Source organism: Osmerus mordax, chromosome 8, assembly GCF_038355195.1.
Source record: "Osmerus mordax isolate fOsmMor3 chromosome 8, fOsmMor3.pri, whole genome shotgun sequence".
In the NCBI taxonomy this organism is placed as follows: Eukaryota; Metazoa; Chordata; class Actinopteri; order Osmeriformes; family Osmeridae; genus Osmerus; species Osmerus mordax.
In genome coordinates this window covers 11,641,370-11,657,202 of record NC_090057.1, presented here as the reverse complement: position 1 = coordinate 11,657,202, position 15,833 = coordinate 11,641,370, and the positions used below count along the sequence as shown (strand labels likewise).

At 49.9% G+C, this 15,833-nt stretch overlaps 1 protein-coding gene across 5 annotated transcripts in view; it reads right to left on the bottom strand.

Annotated features, from left to right (window-relative positions):
• Window positions 1–370: 370 nt before the first annotated feature.
• jag2b (jagged canonical Notch ligand 2b) overlaps window positions 371–15,833 on the bottom strand; it is a 36,235-nt gene continuing 20,772 nt past the window's right edge. For 2 of the 5 annotated variants that reach the window (XM_067241352.1, XM_067241353.1), the window contains exons 6-26: window positions 14,961–15,091; window positions 13,842–13,961; window positions 13,570–13,683; window positions 12,277–12,390; window positions 11,113–11,226; window positions 10,678–10,724; window positions 10,294–10,467; window positions 8,375–8,537; window positions 7,962–8,126; window positions 7,748–7,861; window positions 7,219–7,332; window positions 6,918–7,031; window positions 6,668–6,784; window positions 6,444–6,471; window positions 5,672–5,757; window positions 5,030–5,143; window positions 4,769–4,884; window positions 4,223–4,495; window positions 3,957–4,088; window positions 3,561–3,711; window positions 371–3,065 (exon numbers count right to left, since the gene is read on the bottom strand). In XM_067241352.1, the coding sequence (XP_067097453.1) occupies window positions 2,539–3,065; window positions 3,561–3,711; window positions 3,957–4,088; window positions 4,223–4,495; window positions 4,769–4,884; window positions 5,030–5,143; window positions 5,672–5,757; window positions 6,444–6,471; window positions 6,668–6,784; window positions 6,918–7,031; window positions 7,219–7,332; window positions 7,748–7,861; window positions 7,962–8,126; window positions 8,375–8,537; window positions 10,294–10,467; window positions 10,678–10,724; window positions 11,113–11,226; window positions 12,277–12,390; window positions 13,570–13,683; window positions 13,842–13,961; window positions 14,961–15,091 (3,028 nt within the window). In that variant the 3' untranslated portion in view covers window positions 371–2,538. The remainder of the gene's footprint in view (window positions 3,066–3,560; window positions 3,712–3,956; window positions 4,089–4,222; window positions 4,496–4,768; window positions 4,885–5,029; window positions 5,144–5,671; window positions 5,758–6,443; window positions 6,472–6,667; window positions 6,785–6,917; window positions 7,032–7,218; window positions 7,333–7,747; window positions 7,862–7,961; window positions 8,127–8,374; window positions 8,538–10,293; window positions 10,468–10,677; window positions 10,725–11,112; window positions 11,227–12,276; window positions 12,391–13,569; window positions 13,684–13,841; window positions 13,962–14,960; window positions 15,092–15,833) is intronic. The other 3 variants (XM_067241356.1, XM_067241354.1, XM_067241355.1) reach the window with 3 other exon arrangements.

Genomic DNA, 15,833 nt, shown 5'->3' with positions numbered 1-15,833 from the left:
AATGCATCTGAAACGAAGACTAAGTTATGGAAAATGAACTCCTTTACACCTGAAATTATGTTCAGCACGCATTGCAAAAATAGACTAATTCCACTCTACATTACTTAGGATCCAGCCCTATAGCATACCAGTACACAGCATGCTATTTCAAGACATCAAAATAAACTACTTTTAATAAATAATTAATTTTTCTAAGAACAATCCAAAAATCCACTAAATTTGTAACTTAAGCTTTTTTTCTTCTTGTACAAAAACATGTTAGTTTTTTTGTTTGTTTTTTCGACGACAGCCTCTTGAACTTCACTAGCTCCCCCCCCCCTCCCCCCCCCATGTATGCATATCCAGCTTTTTTAAACCAGCTGTCTGAGCATAGTGTTTGAATTTTTCTTTATTTTGCGGTGTCCCATTTTAAGGAAACACGGTGGCTAAATCAGACAAGGACTTGAACGGCAAAATTAAACAAAAAAAATAAAAATAAAACACGAACAAAAAGCTGTCACTGCCAACCTCTGAGGTAAGTAATTTTGGATTGAGTCGGTACCTCAAAACACGACTGGATGATAACAAAACATTGTTCCCTTCATTAAAGCCTTGAACCAAAATACAGGCTGGAAGGCAGATGTGGACAATATTGGTACATTACTTTTACATGGTTTGACAAACTGGCATCCACATACTGTACAAAAGCCAAGAGGATTTAAGAGAGTCCATTAATGTATTTTTCTTCCAGAAAACTCCATGAAAGCAAACTGAGACAGGGAGAGAGCTTTACTGATGCAAAAGAAACATGCCACAATTACACCACACAATTTTTTTGTTACTTTCCTTAATTGTCAAAACAAACCAACAACAACATAAAAAAGATGACTGTTGATTACACAAATATGCATTACGCGACAATTAAGGCACCAACAATAAAAGTTTTGGGATGGGTTTAAAATTCTCAAACGGTTCATACTGTAGAAAATATTCTTTTTTGTCAATACTTTAAATGTGGTGACTATCGCCTCGAGTAACTTGCCAAACTGGGTAGCCACTTTCTGTCTTGATCGAATGACATGAATGCACAACTGCAAGACGTAAAACAAAACAAAGTTATTTTAACTATTGTGACTCAGAGTGACTTTGCAAATAATCATTGAGTACAAACATGACTGAAAGAAAATTGTTCAGAAAGTAAACAACATAATACAATATATAAATTCAACAATCAACATCATGATGGTAATTCTGTTGCAAATGCACAGCATAAACCATAATGCTTGACCCATAAAAACAGTATAGGGCATTGCTTTATGTTATAGCATTCATATGTGTACTTATGTATTTATAACGCACATCGAACAACTTGCTCACCATCTGGCAAGTGTAATAATCAGTTCACACAGGGGTTAACATAATATAGACAACTGGAGTATCTATAAAGAAAGTTTATTAACCCCTGATAAACCCTTCATAAATCCCTTACAGATGGTACCCTTACGCAGATGCTTTTAACTATGGGGCACTGGATCTTCGACTATGAACGGTTATAAAACCTCCCTGTCAAATGGCATAAATAAAAGGAATGGCATTGTAAAAAATAATAAAAAGAATCCAAATAATAATAATAATTATTATAATAATAACAATAATATTAATAAAAATGTGACTTTTAAATTACTAAATTCAAATATACACAGCGACTCCTTTAGTATATACATGTATGTACAGATTGATTTATTTTTCTTTTCTTTTCTTTTAATCAAATACCTTGAACGGTGTTTGGTGTGAGGGGGTGGAATTTCCTAATTCACACCTGCTCCCTTTGACCGAGTTCTAACCACAGGGAGGTCAAACGAAGCAGTGACACTTGGGAGTAGGGGGAGACTCACTGAAAGGCACTTGCTACCAACTCAAATACTGCAAAAGTCTTAAAAAGAGCTTTCCGCCAAGAAAACCGAGAGACGGGAGAAAAAGAATGGAAGGCCACATCGTAGGCACTGGGGTCCCCCCCCCGCCTCACCTCACCTCGAGCACACTCCAGGGCCGCGAGCTAAGGCTGGCGCGGCACGGCCGCACGTAGACAGGCTGGTGTGCCGAGGTGCGACGGAGAGAGGGGTGGGTTTGCCGTGGTCATTACGGTCGGTCACCCAAAAATATTTCCCCTAACCCCCTTTTAACTCGCGTTCTCCACGCTGAGGGAGACCGTTCGGAATCAAAGAAATCCACAATCATCTGTAAACAAAAAACTTCTTTATAAAGGTTCTCTTTTTTTGCCTCCATTCAGACTTTTCTTCGTTTTTTTTTTCAAACGGTACATTTCAAAAGGACTGGAGGCCTATGAAGTAATACATATCATCTGTACATAAAAAAATAAAAATGCTAATGTCAACTAAAGCCAAAAAACACCTTTTGCATCCAGAAAGTATCTTACAGATGACAGCAACAAAACTGAAGTCAAACCAACTGGTTCTCTTTTAAACGCAAAAAAGTGTTTGTCCTATTTCTTAGTAGTTCAAATGTCCTCTTTTCGCTTAAGCAGTGGAGCGAGTCTGTTTACACACAATGATCTTTGAGGTCTTGGCCGCCAATGGCGGCGTTGACATTTTTCCAGCGGTTGTCTTTTGGGCTGTAGGTGGTCCGGTGAGGTGCTTTGAGGGGCGAACTGGAGCTCTGGGTGGTGCAGATCACGACCACTTTGGACTGCGCGTCATTCTTAGAGTATTTACAGACAGGCCTCTTCCCAGACTCTGCCCCTCCATCCTCCAGCTCCACCTCCAGCTCTCCCTCAGTCTCCTCCTCCTCCTCTTCCTCCCCTCCGTCACACGTCCTGTAGGGGGAGCCCATGAGCTTCTTGCGCTCCTGCTGGGCCTCCCTGTTGTTCTCTTTGAGCTGCTGCTGCTGCTGTTGACGCCCCGCCACGGGCCGCAGGGGCTCCCATTGGTTGTTGACGCTCTCCTCGGCGGTGGCGCGCGCCCTCCTCTCCCGCCCTTTTCGGCGCTTGCGAGTCCACCACACGCAGACGATGATGCAGAAGAGCCACAGAATGCAGAACAGCCCGCAGAGGATGGGCACCAGGTAATCTAGGAGACCCCAAAGATGGATGGAGAAAGAGAAGCCAAAAGGAACAGAAAGAGAAGAGGGAAGATGAGGAAAGCGAGGGAACGACAAAAATAAATAGAGAACGGGTTTCAAAATCATTGAGCACTGCTTTAAAACACACGGACAGACACTTTCAAATGATCAGTCTTTTTAAAGCAAAACGACATAGTCAGGTTAGACGTGCACCCGTAGCACAACATTGTGTCTCAGCTCCTGAGCAATAAATACCATTTAACTTGTAATTAGCCCTGTTAGTCAACAAAAAATCCTCAGGAGTGAGAACTTAAAGTAAGGGGCAGGGCACTCAAAGTCTGTCTTCTCAGAAACACAACATATGAGACACTCAATTACAAGGCCGCCACAGCAGTTACCATGTTTTACGACCGTCATAACTGGTTCCGCTAAATCACTACAGCACTTGGGACATGAGAAATTAGAGAGAGAGCCAAGAACGGAACCATGGGGGTTTTACTCACCGGCAGAGGGGGGCATGACCTGCGTTTCCACTTTGACCTCAATGACGGACAGCATGACGGTGCTGTTTTGGCGCTTGGAGAGCGCGCCGACGATGGCGCTGGCCGTCTCCTGGATCAGACTGTGATCGGGCTGCTCCTCAGGCTGGAACGACTGAGGAAGGAGGGAGAAGAAAGAAGGAGAGGGGGGGGGTTAAAAAGTGAGGTGAACGTGTGGGGGGAAATGGTAAAACAAGAGTGTATGCAAGTCAAGTGTTACGGGCTTGTTGAACAATCCCAACAGTTGAAAAGATGAACTACCGCTGTCAACGATGAGTATTTCCTCGACCGTACTGACCGCGATAATTACGGGGGGAAAATACTTCATATTCCAACGTGTCATTCCAGGAGCACACTTACTATGGCCACCTCTACCGTGTTATGATCGGAGTCGGATAGCTCGCACAGCAGAAGGAGGGCGTGGTCTTTGGCTAGGCTCCGAGTGGCTTGGAGATGCCTCAGCTCCGAGCAGATGTTCTCGACGGTCGTACCCTGGGGGGGGGGGGGAGACGCAGACACAAGATAAGTCGGAGAAGGGCCATGTCCCGACACCGCCACGAAGACGGCTAAAGATGGCACGTGACCACTGTGGACGAACCCCGCACGCGAACCCGCGCGCTACGCACCGCTGGAACTTTAACCCGGTTGAAAACGAGCGAGATGCGAGCGCAGTCGTTGTCCAGGTGCCCGCTGTTGGGCCGGCACTTGGTGGGCACGGCGGGTGGAGGAGGGGAGGGGTCCGGCAGGGAGCAGACCCCCCATTGGTGGCAGGGGGGAGAGAAGCAGGTGAGGAAGCCATGCTCCTGGCACTCGCGCCCACCAGGGCACGGACGTCCCTGCTGCTCGGCGCCCCGGGACGGCAGCTCCTGGAGAAGGCACAGTGGACGGCCGCACAGGACCTGGGGGTGGGGGGGCAGAGGGAAGGGGTGGAGGGGCACATGGTTCTCCGTTAAGGGGGTGGGTCGATTTGGGCCAGTGACACTACTGTCGTGAGAAGTTCAAGTAGGAGACGACCAAAAATCGTGACAGGGATTACAGTTTGAGTCGATACAGAGATAGCGCGAAAGAAAGAAAGAAATGATAGATTTCCTTGAAGCAGTCTTCAGTGAGGAAGGGAGCGGGAGAGAATGACCAGTATATCGAGTGCGCAAGGGACATAGGTGTAATGTTACCTTGGTACACTCCACGTTGCCATTGACGCAGTGGCAGTTGTTACACTCTTCCTCCCATCGACTACCGTGGGGAAACTGCAGGCCAGCGTAGTGGCAAGTCTTCCCTATACCTATAACTACAAACACACACACACATCAATTGGGAAACTTCAGTAGACTCTACACACACACACACACACACACACATTCACACACACATAAGTGCACAAGACTGTGTTTGAGCATGTGAGATATGAGGGCTGTAGAAAAAACAAAACTCACACTCCTGGCACCTGGCGCCCGTCCGCCCCAGCGGGCACAGACAGCGGTAGCCGTTGATCTCATCCACACAGGTGGCGCCGTACGCACAGGGAGAGGACTGGCACTCGTCTATGTCTGGAGGAGGGACCAAGGCGAGGAGATTTGCATTCAATACCACAATGGCACTCGAACGGATAGCGCAAGTTGCAAGTTAAGACAATGGCAAGCTCGACTAAAAACATTCCACAAACTCTTTGGGTGCGGGGGGCTGCGACTCGTTGCTTTCCTCAGAAATACATTTGGGCGTTTTCTTTACCGAAGGACACAGCACAATAACGGTTCCGTCGCTTGAGGACAGACGGGCCGGTGGAGAGTTCTGAAGGCCGTGATTTGGAAAGCATTCAGGATGTGTGAGAAAACTGGCGTGGAGTAAAGTTTCGAGAGAGCCGAGAGGCATTTCAGGGTCACTGAATGATTCACTCTGGTTTTATTTCTTCCCCACGTGTGTTTGCGAGACACAGAAGGAGAATGAGAAGGAATGACCTCTATATAAAAAGGGAGGTCAAGGGGTCAGGCAAGGGAGGGGGGCCGGGGGGGACACATCCTGGTCTAATGTTTAGGTGTGGAATTGGGTTCTAGAAGGAGTGCGTGTGGAATACTCACTGATGCGGCAGTCGGGTCCGGCAAACCCCGGGGCGCACTCGCACCGGAACCAGTTGACGCCATCGACGCAGATCCCGCCGTTGTAGCTAGTCAGCGAGAAAGGACGAGAGGAGACCTTATTAAACCCACAGCTGTCCTGAGACGCATTCCTTCCCGGATCAGTGGGACAAAGGAAAGCGCGTGTGTTTGTGTGTGAAAACTAGGTATGCGAGTCACAAAGGCTCGATTCCGCTCATCAATACCACCCCAACAGGCCTTTCAAATGCTAATGGGACTGCGGTTCCCTCCTCCACACTCCCACCCTCCCTCCCCCCTACGACCCCACCCTGTGTCCTGTGTCCCCCCCCCCCCCAGGTCACTGGAGAAGAATGACAGTAAGGAAAAGGGGGGAGGAGAAGTCACTGTCTCTCCTTTCCTCCACGTCCTTCTCTCTGGGGGATGGGGGGGGCGGGACAGGACTCTTTTAGGACCGGAGATCTCATTGTGTGTCTGTCCCCCCCCTCCCACCCCATCACCCCCATTCATTTCAACCCAGCCCCCCTAGGTTGGATTTGGGGATGATTTAGGAACACCTACCCCCCCCTTAGTCTTCCCACCACCCCATAAACCCTGACCCATATCCGCTGTAGAGGGCCTCTGTGTGCGTGGTTGAATATGTGAGAGTTGACACCACACCATGGGGTGGTGTCAATGTAGCGAGTTGTACAGCAAAGGGGAGGAGCTGAACAGAGAAGGGAGGGAAGGATGAGGACCGTTTAAGACCGTTACATACCATGGGTGAGGGTTGCAGTCATCGGTGTCTGTGGAAAGGGGGAAGAAAAACAAATATTAGAACATGTATACATAAACAAATCCAGAGATTACTGGAATTTGATTTTTACGACTAACTATTCCGTGAATTGACTCCATGGATTTAGGTGTCGAGTTTGACAATAAGTAGCTACTCTGGACTAGGCAACACCGGTGACCGTGGTGGGACTGAAATGGAGCACTCACTGTGGGCACAGGCGGGGCCCTCCCAGCCCTCCTTACAGATGCAGGTGAAGGCGTCTCCGCCCCCCACACAGGTGCCCCCGTTGGAGCACGGGCTGGATGCACAGGTGCTGATTTTGGCTAACGTGGGAAGGAGATGGAGAAGAGGACAGCTAAGCGTACAAAACTCAAAATGGGACAGGTCCGGGACTATACCTTGAGAAACAAACGATAATGGCCTGAAATACACAAACAAACACACACACACACACACCTGTGTTGCAGGTGCTGCCACCCCATCCTGAGGGGCAGGCACAGCGGAAGGCGTCTCCGTGGTCGTAACAGGTGCCCCCGTTGCTGCAGGTGCTCGCGTCACATTGGCTTTCGCCTGAGGTAAAGCCGCAAGGAGTTAAAACACACGTTTTACACACTACAGAGGCTCTACAGACATTTCCATTTCACACGTGGAAGTACACTTTCACGAAAACGTTCGAGTACGCGAGCCCAGGCACAGATGGAAAAAGACACAGAGCTACCTTTGTATTTGAAACAACGAATCAGGACAGTCGACTCACGAGAATGGCAGGTTTTTCCTTTCCAGTTGTTGCTACACTGGCAGTAGAAGTCATTCACCAGGTCCAAGCAGAGCCCTCCGTTCTTGCATGGGTTGTGCCCGCATTCGTTCACATCTGGAGGAAGAGAGATGAAACAGTGTGCGGTTAGCAAGGTGTGTGTGTGTGTGTGTTCAAGCAGGTCGAGATTAAAAGGAGGAGTCACAGATTAGAGGTTAGGCCAACTTTTGATACTGCATCTAGCTGTCTTAGAGAGAGTCGTTTCCCTGGTAAGCAGTCTTAGGTCGCCATTTAAGTCGTCGTCTTAGTCGCCATGCCCTTTGAGGCCGCGCTTGCAGACCGAGTCGACAAAAAGAGCTATGTTTGGAGCGCAGAAGAGTCGCTTTAGGGGTCAGGAGTCTTTGCGTGGTCAACCCTACGGACCTCGGTCCTCTGAGCCAACGTAGCTGTACCTGAACCATCAAAGCAACGTGAAGCACTTGACAGTGGAGGTGTGACAATAGGAGGCAGAGGAGGATGAGGGCCGACTCACCGAGGTCACACAGTCGGCCCTCCCAGCCGTCGGGGCAGAAGCACTGGAACGAGTTGATGCCGTCGATGCAGGTGCCGCCGTTGCGACACGGCTTGCTCACGCAGTCGTTCACATCTGGCGCCAGCACAAAACGGGGAGATAAGAAAAGACCGTTAGGATCAGAGGACGGAGGGGGGACAGCAGGCGGCGAGGAAGAGGCGGGAGCGGGACGTACTCTCGTGGCAGTAGGTTCCACTGAATCCCGGGTCGCAGGCGCAGGTGAAGTTGCCGTCCGGCTGGCTGATGCAACGCCCCCGGGGGCCGCACACGTTGGACGAGATGTGACGCACCCCCTCTGCCGTCTCATTGGTCGCCACAGTGATCGTGCAACTGTCAATTACTGCAAGGGGGGGGGGGGGGATTTAATCCTTGACATCATTTCCAATCTGGTTTAACTAACAGGCAATAAAAATGCAACCGACTAGCCATTTCAAGAAACCGTTGAAAGTATACAAGTACACCATTTAGCTAATATCTACAGTGCTGCGGTTACGGTTTCTTAAACACCGCTGGTCACACCAAAAAACGTTTTCCAGAGGAAACTACGTTCATAATGCTCTTCATGGCGGGCTGCTAAGTGTTGGGCACCTTGGCAGGGGGTCGTCCTGCAGTGGTCCTTGAGGTCCAAGCAGGTTTTGCCTTCGTAGCCCTCGCGACAGGCGCAGTAGAAGTCCCCGACCAAGCTGTGACACGACGCCTCGTTCTCGCAGGGGCTGGGCTCGCACGGGTTAGAGGGGGACCAGCTCGGCACCTGGAGGGGGACCAAGGAGGAGGTTCAATCAGGTGGCCCCAAAAACAAACAAACACTTGAAATATGTGATGCGGTCATTCTGTCATTTTTTGCTCATGCTGTTTGTTGAGCATCATCATGTTATTCTCATGGCTCAAAATGATTAATTAGGATTAATACACACCAAACAATTTCAAATTAATTCGATTTTTGGGGGGGGGGTTCATGACAATATACATCATATACATTTCTGTGTTCCCACTCAGCCTGAATTCCACCACATGAAAGCAGCATTTCCAGAAAGTGTATGTGGGTGTCAGAAGTGCCCACGTGGGAGAGCATGTGTGTGTGTTTAGTAGTAGCAGATCAAACGGCAACGACTATCGTGGGAGTCGTACGAGTGAAAGAGGGCGACGGAGACAAGAGACAAAAGGGAAAAAAAGGGAAAATCCACCCCGAACGAAGTCGCGAGTCGGATCGCGAGCGGGGGGGGGGGGGGGGGGGGGCGAGCTTAGCTCTGAGCTGAAGGCCCTGAGACTATAAGGCGATACTTCTTTAAGAGACGAAGATAAACATGCCCCCGAGGTAAGCCCTGAGAGGCCGTCGTAAGCTCATCACGGAGGATCCACCTGCGGCTCTAACGCCTCGCCTGCTTAACGCACCAAAACGCACACGCTTCCGCCGAGCGTGGAGCTCCGAGACACGGGAGCCCACACGCTACGTCCTCTGGAGGGGAACATGCAGCACTTAAACAAAACTCTGAGCGTAAACGATGGGTCTCACTTGCTGCCATTTAAGGTATTGACTGGAGACGTCGATAGTGCGAGAAACGGGGTGAGCAAAAAAAGTCACTTGGGTCATTCTTTCAAGCATACACTCGCGCAGAGGCACGTGGGTACGTTCACGAGGACCCCAAACGCACAAAGGACATACAAAACGGTGTTTATTTGAACATGAATGACAGGTCCGAGATATTTATTCTATTTTGTTTAACGGGCAGGCTTTCCTGAGGTCTGAAACCCTTCGGAGAGCGTCAGTGGGATGTAAACAAACGTGTCCGAGGTCTTCGAGACCCATAAATCACCATCCGTCTGAGGTGGAAACACACTTTAGTAGAAGATACTGGATTTTCCACAGACCTCAGAGGACCTCTCACAACAAATGACAGCATCAGCATTCGTCGGTTGCAGAGGCCATCCTTTCCATGACGAATGGGCGTTTAAATCGAAGGGAATAAAAAAAAAAAAAACTAAAATATAGAATCTGCTCAAAACCTGTGAACATTTTCATCGGAGGCTTCATTTTTCCAACATTACGGTGCTCTCTGAGCTGACAATGTCATGCGTGACATTGAACCTTGTTGTGTGCTTGGAGAGCTGTACCATTTAGGAATGCATTAGTGTCTAATAAAGGATACATGTCACGGTAGGCGTGAGTGTGTCTTTCTAAGTGCCCAGTTAGGAGTGCGTAGGCAGTGAGCCAATTGACTCATTCAAGGGGGGCTCATATTTTTAGGCCATCACTAAGTCAGGCCTGGCACCTGTCCAGCACGTTCAGTGTCCGCCACACAGAGCCTGTGAGAGACAGACTGCTGGGAGAGTACTTTTACCTGTTGTTATGCTGTGAATAGCACAGCCTATTCGCGGACAGGGAACTGATAATAGTGCTTTAATAGCGCTTTTTCAGGTTTAGAAACAAAGGGAGCCAATTGGATCGGTTTGAAGAACACAAAAGTTCCTAACCAAGTAGAACCCTCAACCCAGAACCGGAATCTCACCTCGCAGAGTTCCCCGGAGAACTGAGACGGACACTCGCAGACGAAGCCGTCCAGCACCGAGTGGCACCGGCCGCCGTTGTGACAGGGCCCGCTGGCACACTTGTTGCGCTGAATCTCGCAATGCGTGCCCACAAACCCTGCCGGGCACTGGCAACGATAACCCCGTGGAGCCTCCTGGAGGACGGACAAAAAGAACGCCTCATTAAAACACGTGCTTCGCGAACGCAGCATTAACATGGAAACAGGCTTCAAAACGGATTTGTGTGCTGGATTCATTTAGGTTACATAACATTTTGGTTATTCATGTTAGAACCTTGCAGGTCCACCTAACTACAGCAGACAGGTCCTTAAATAAATGGGGACAAATAATCAAGTTATAGTTACCTTGCATGTTGCTCCATTCTGGCACTGTCCATGACAGCCCTTTACATCTGTGAGGAGGGTGAAGAAAGATTTTAGACACAAATGTCCGCATTACCATGCACATTGGCAACTGCGACTGAATCACAGCATGCAAGTGTTAATGAATCAAAGATGAAAGTTAGTCAAGCCTTTTACGAACAAATAATTGGTTAACTAGAAGCGCCCAGCATGCAAGTGAAGCCAGAGAGGTCCTGTTGGTGTTTGTCCTGTGCAGAGACCGACAGCGGACAACAGAGAATTAAAATGGCTGTTTTAAAGACCAGTGACAAGGGATTGTTGCTACGTGAAGTGCCCAAAGGAAAAGGAGACCTACAGCAGAGGATTGAAAAACACAGGGGCAAGAGTGAGAGTCAAGAGAGACGGATGTTGGGATACTTGAGGGAAAACAATACTGACTGATATCACAGTTTTTTCCGGACCATCCTTGAAAGCAGTCGCAGTGATATCCACCAATTAAATTTTTGCAAGAATAAGCGTTTAGACATGGCTTCCCCACACACTCATTAGCATCTGTGAAGGAAAAAAAGAAAGAAAAAACCAGGCGAGACTGTCAGAGAAAGAGAGAGAGACCGACACTGAGGAAGATAAATGATACGACGCTAAAAATCATACATTGAGGCCCGCCACCGACGCACTGGCGCTAACAAGTTACATTGAGAAAGCAGGGAACGCCACGCAGTTGCTGCGCACTCCCGCATGACAAATGGAAAATGGCATCAATGTATTTGTTTCCGTCAAACGGGCCTCTCTTCACAAAGTCGCAGACAACCAGGACACGTTTGTTTCGCCACATGTCTCACAGGAAAGGCAACCTGGGCTGACCACCATCCTGAAGTGCATCCCGGGAACCGACGGCAACGTCATCGTTAAGCAGCAGCCTGCCTCGGCTTTTCCTGTTCAGCTTCTCTCCTCCTCCTCCTGTGTCCCCCCCTGCTCATTTGTGGAGCCGATCCCATCGAAAACAGCAGGTGACACACGAGACCCTTTCATCTTCTTACACCCACCATCCCCCCTTTCCCTTCCCAATTCCCAGAAAAAAACCCAGAAAGGAAGCCTGTGTGCTCATTAAATATTCAGGAGGGGGGCCGTCCCACGGGACGCAAGTCTGTTCACTCGCACACCTGTCCCTCTCTGGAATCAGACACCCCTCCCCCCTCTCCCCTCCACCCCTGCCCTCCAACCCCCCCCCCCCCCCCAACTCTTAGTGCTCAGGTAGGTGAGGTCTTGTTGGCTGTAAAGTGAGATGGGTTGCGGTCTCGTAAGATGAAGCCGACGTCTTGGGTTCGTCTTTGCTACAACTAGGCGCCAATCCCCCCCCCCACCGTAGGTTGGCCACATCATACAGTAACTGGACATTCAGGATAATGGCTACCGTAACAAGACGACTGACATCTTGCCGTTTCGATATGGCCGGGTCGTCGGTAAGCATTGTAAACTGAAAACAAAATGACTGAATGCATGAAATCAAAACATGCGACAAAAAAACTCCATTCATGAAGGTGTTTTTTGCAGGGGGGGGGGGGGTTTGCCTAGCAGCACGGCGGTTCCTCAGACCCTTACCTATCTGGCACGTCTTCCCAGCCCACTGCGGCGGGCACACGCACTCGAAGCCATTGTCCTGGTCAATGCACGTCCCGCCCTGGGCACAGGGGCTGGACGCACACTCGTCTATGTCTGAGGACAGAAGGGGAGACACAAACACTTTGAGGATTGGACAAGCAACTCGGGTAGAAAAAATGCTTTGAGAAAAGGCAAAAGAATTAGCTAAATACGGGTTATGTGGACAGAGAAAAGAAAAAGAAAAAGAAAAAAAAGACAGTAGGCGGGAGGAGAGGTTTGAAGACAAGATAGTAGGATGGCCGTGAGGTAGACGGGAGACTGAAATGAGACGGCGAAATGGAGTCAGTCTCTTGAGAGAGGCAGAGGCAAGGAGAGTAGATGGTCACGGTGGTATAACATGATTAACTGCTAGCGTAATCCAGGGCCTGGCAGATTAGCTCCTATTAAAGATATATCCGTGCACTTTTAATACCGACATAAAGGGAGATACACACACACACACACGCCTCAGCATGCATACACACTCGCACACACACACACACACACACACACACCCTCTCTCTTTCTCTCTCGGTGACACACACCAACATAAACATGAGGGACTCAGAAATAGGGGAGGTCTGGGGTTCTAAAAACAGTATGTGAGGTTGGGAGTAAAAAGTGAAAATGAGGTTATGGGGAGAGGGGTGGGGGTGGGGGGGGCACCTTGGTGAACTAGAGAGAGTCTGGTGCCAAATTCCAGCATGGGCTCTACCCTGGTTGCCAAGTCCTGACAGATATGGCAGATGTGGAGGGTTGTAGATGCGAGCATTGTCGTGATGTGTGTGCGCGCGCGTGTGTGTGCTGGAGGGAGGGATAGATGGGATGGGGAATCAAACGGTATTGAGACGCATACAGGTGCTAGGCAGGACCTCGTGTGGGAGTGTGCGTGAGTGTGCGTGTGTAGGAGGGGAATTTAAAACCCAACAACACAACGCCATGTCCACAATTCATCGTGCCTCCAATGCGGGCCGGTTCAAAGCGATGGCAGATTATGTAAATCTTTCCTCGGCGGGTCTTCCCCTGATGGGTATCAGTGGTGTGTCTAATCCTGGCCCCTATGAGGCCAGGCCCCCCACCGGAACACACACACACACAAAACAGTGGGATGCAGGTTGCTAGTGGGTTGTGAAGCCAGAAGTGAAAACAAGAGGTAAAAAGAACAGGGACCCAGTCACCCGTTATTCTGAGGGAGGGGGTGGGTAGACAATAGTTTTTTGTCATAACTCCTGCCAGTAGTTAGGAGGTTCTCACCTTTGGCGCAGGTGGGGCCCTCCCAGCCCGGCGGGCAGTGGCACTCAAACCCGGTGGGCACCTCGTGGCACGTGCCCCCGTTGGCACAGGGGTCGGACGTACAGGCGTGTTCGGCTAGAGAGAGGAAGACATCCAAAAGTTCAAAAAGGGGACCGAGGGATGAAAGGAGCTGATGGGGGGGGGGGGGGCTCTGGATGGGTGCCACAGAAGCTCGATGAGGTGACACACTGAAGGAGGAGGGGGGCCCCGGCCCGATGCTGTGCTCCTCTCACCGATCTGGCAGGTTTTTCCGGAGTAGCCGTCTGGACAGGCGCAGTGGTACTCGTCCGGCTCCGTGTTCATGCAGGTGCCTCCGTTGACGCACGGCTGGTGTCGGCCGCAGTAGTTGAGATCTGGACGGGGAGGGGGGGGGGGGGAGATGTGCGTACACACACACGTTGAAAAAAACAACCCATTTCTCATGTCTATCCAAGCCCTGGAAACACACACACGCATTGCACACATCCCAACTCTCTCCAGGACAGCGCGCTGGCAGCTCAGCCTAAAGGGACAGGGCTAGCTGTGGTGCCCCCCCCCCCCACGTCCACAGGAGCCGGCAGAGCTGGTCATTAAATCAGGAGGGATCCGGCAGTACCTCGAGGCCCCGGCCTCGTCTCCAGAGAGGCCGCAGGTGATCGGATGTCCCCGCGGCCGCTCAAGTCACACGGCCATAAAAGAGTATCCAGAGTATCAGAGCTGCAGTAAGATGGTGTGTGTGTGTGTGTACGTGTGTGTGTGGGGGGGGGGGGATTCAGTTGCCACCAATCCAACCCAACGGCAAGTAGTTCAATTCGAATGACGTAGAAATGCTGCACTGTAGACGTTTCGTTTGGAAGGCAAAGACCAGCTGGAAAATGCTGAAGTACTGATGAGTGCTGTGTGGAGCGTGTATGACAGAGATTTTACCATGTGAAATGCAACCAATGGAATCATGCTAGACAGTTAAACTCCATCAAGCATGGCCCCAAGAAGTTAGATATGTCTTGGGCTATAAGTTGTCTAGGTGTGGGGGGGGGGAGTTTGTCAGCCAGAATAATGCTGACAGTGTTGGAACTTACAAATCTGCTAAACCTGAGAGATTGTCTCATCTGTTCCAGTGCACTGCTTTTTGCAAGGCTTGCGGCGGCAAGTATGTCCTTCCCTTGCCTCTTCCTAATGAATGTCTCTAATTCACTTCTAAAAACACCAGTACGCTTAAGACCAGAGAGCGACACCACGACATTCTTCAAATTGAACGGAACTTGATTTCACCAGGTATTGTATATTTTTGTACTTTCAGTCATGCTGCTCAAGAGGCAAGAAGGTGTGTGTGTATGTATGAGTGTGTTTTGGGGAGAAGGGCTCAAACCTACCTTTGTCGCACAGCAGACCACCCCAGTTCCTCTCACAGCTGCACTGCCAAGGGTTCACGCACGTCCCGTGGATACAGCCGGGATAGGGCACGCACTCGTCACAGAACTGGCCCTGCCAGCCGTAGTTACAGCTGCCGAACACAAGGGGGGCGCCGTCACTACGTGGCTCCCGTGGAACAGTCATTACAGCTCAACTACAGGTTAACTTGTATGCTCTAGTGTAGGTTAACGACTGCGAAGGGTGCAAAACGCGGTAACGGCTGATGTCATTGCCCTCGTTAAATCTCGACACGTGTTGATTCACGCTCACGCAGTTCGCGGCCATTAGATGACGAACTGGGCCACTTTTCAAGGAGATAAATCGGTTTTAATTAAAGTGCATTAGATCAGAGGCAGGGAGGATTTACCGTGAAGTATTTTCCCAAGTGAGAAGATAGTTTGAGGGGACAGGCTTCTTTATTGCAAGGCTAGGGCAAGTCTTTCAGGGGAATGTGTCATAGTGGGAAGCACAACTTTACACCTACTATCCATCCATCCACTTCAAGGCCTCCTGCCAACTAATATTAGTAGCGGGGAACAATCCAGGGTGAAGGGCACCTATGAATGTTAGTGTGTGAGTGTGTGTGTGCAGTGACTGTGTGCATGTGTGTGTCACAATGTACACTTCTGTCTACAGAATGTGTGTGCGCGTATGCCAGTGACTGAGTTAAGGAGCTGGGCTAGCTTCGACCACTCAAGGCCAGTGGTTGAGGGAGCCATTGAACCAGCTGTCTTGTCAATTCGGTGCTATTTTTGGAGCACCCCATCCTGCAGACGGCACCGGCTACAGCTACAACTCTTTGGTTGCCGCTGACGGTACTTAAGGTCTCCATA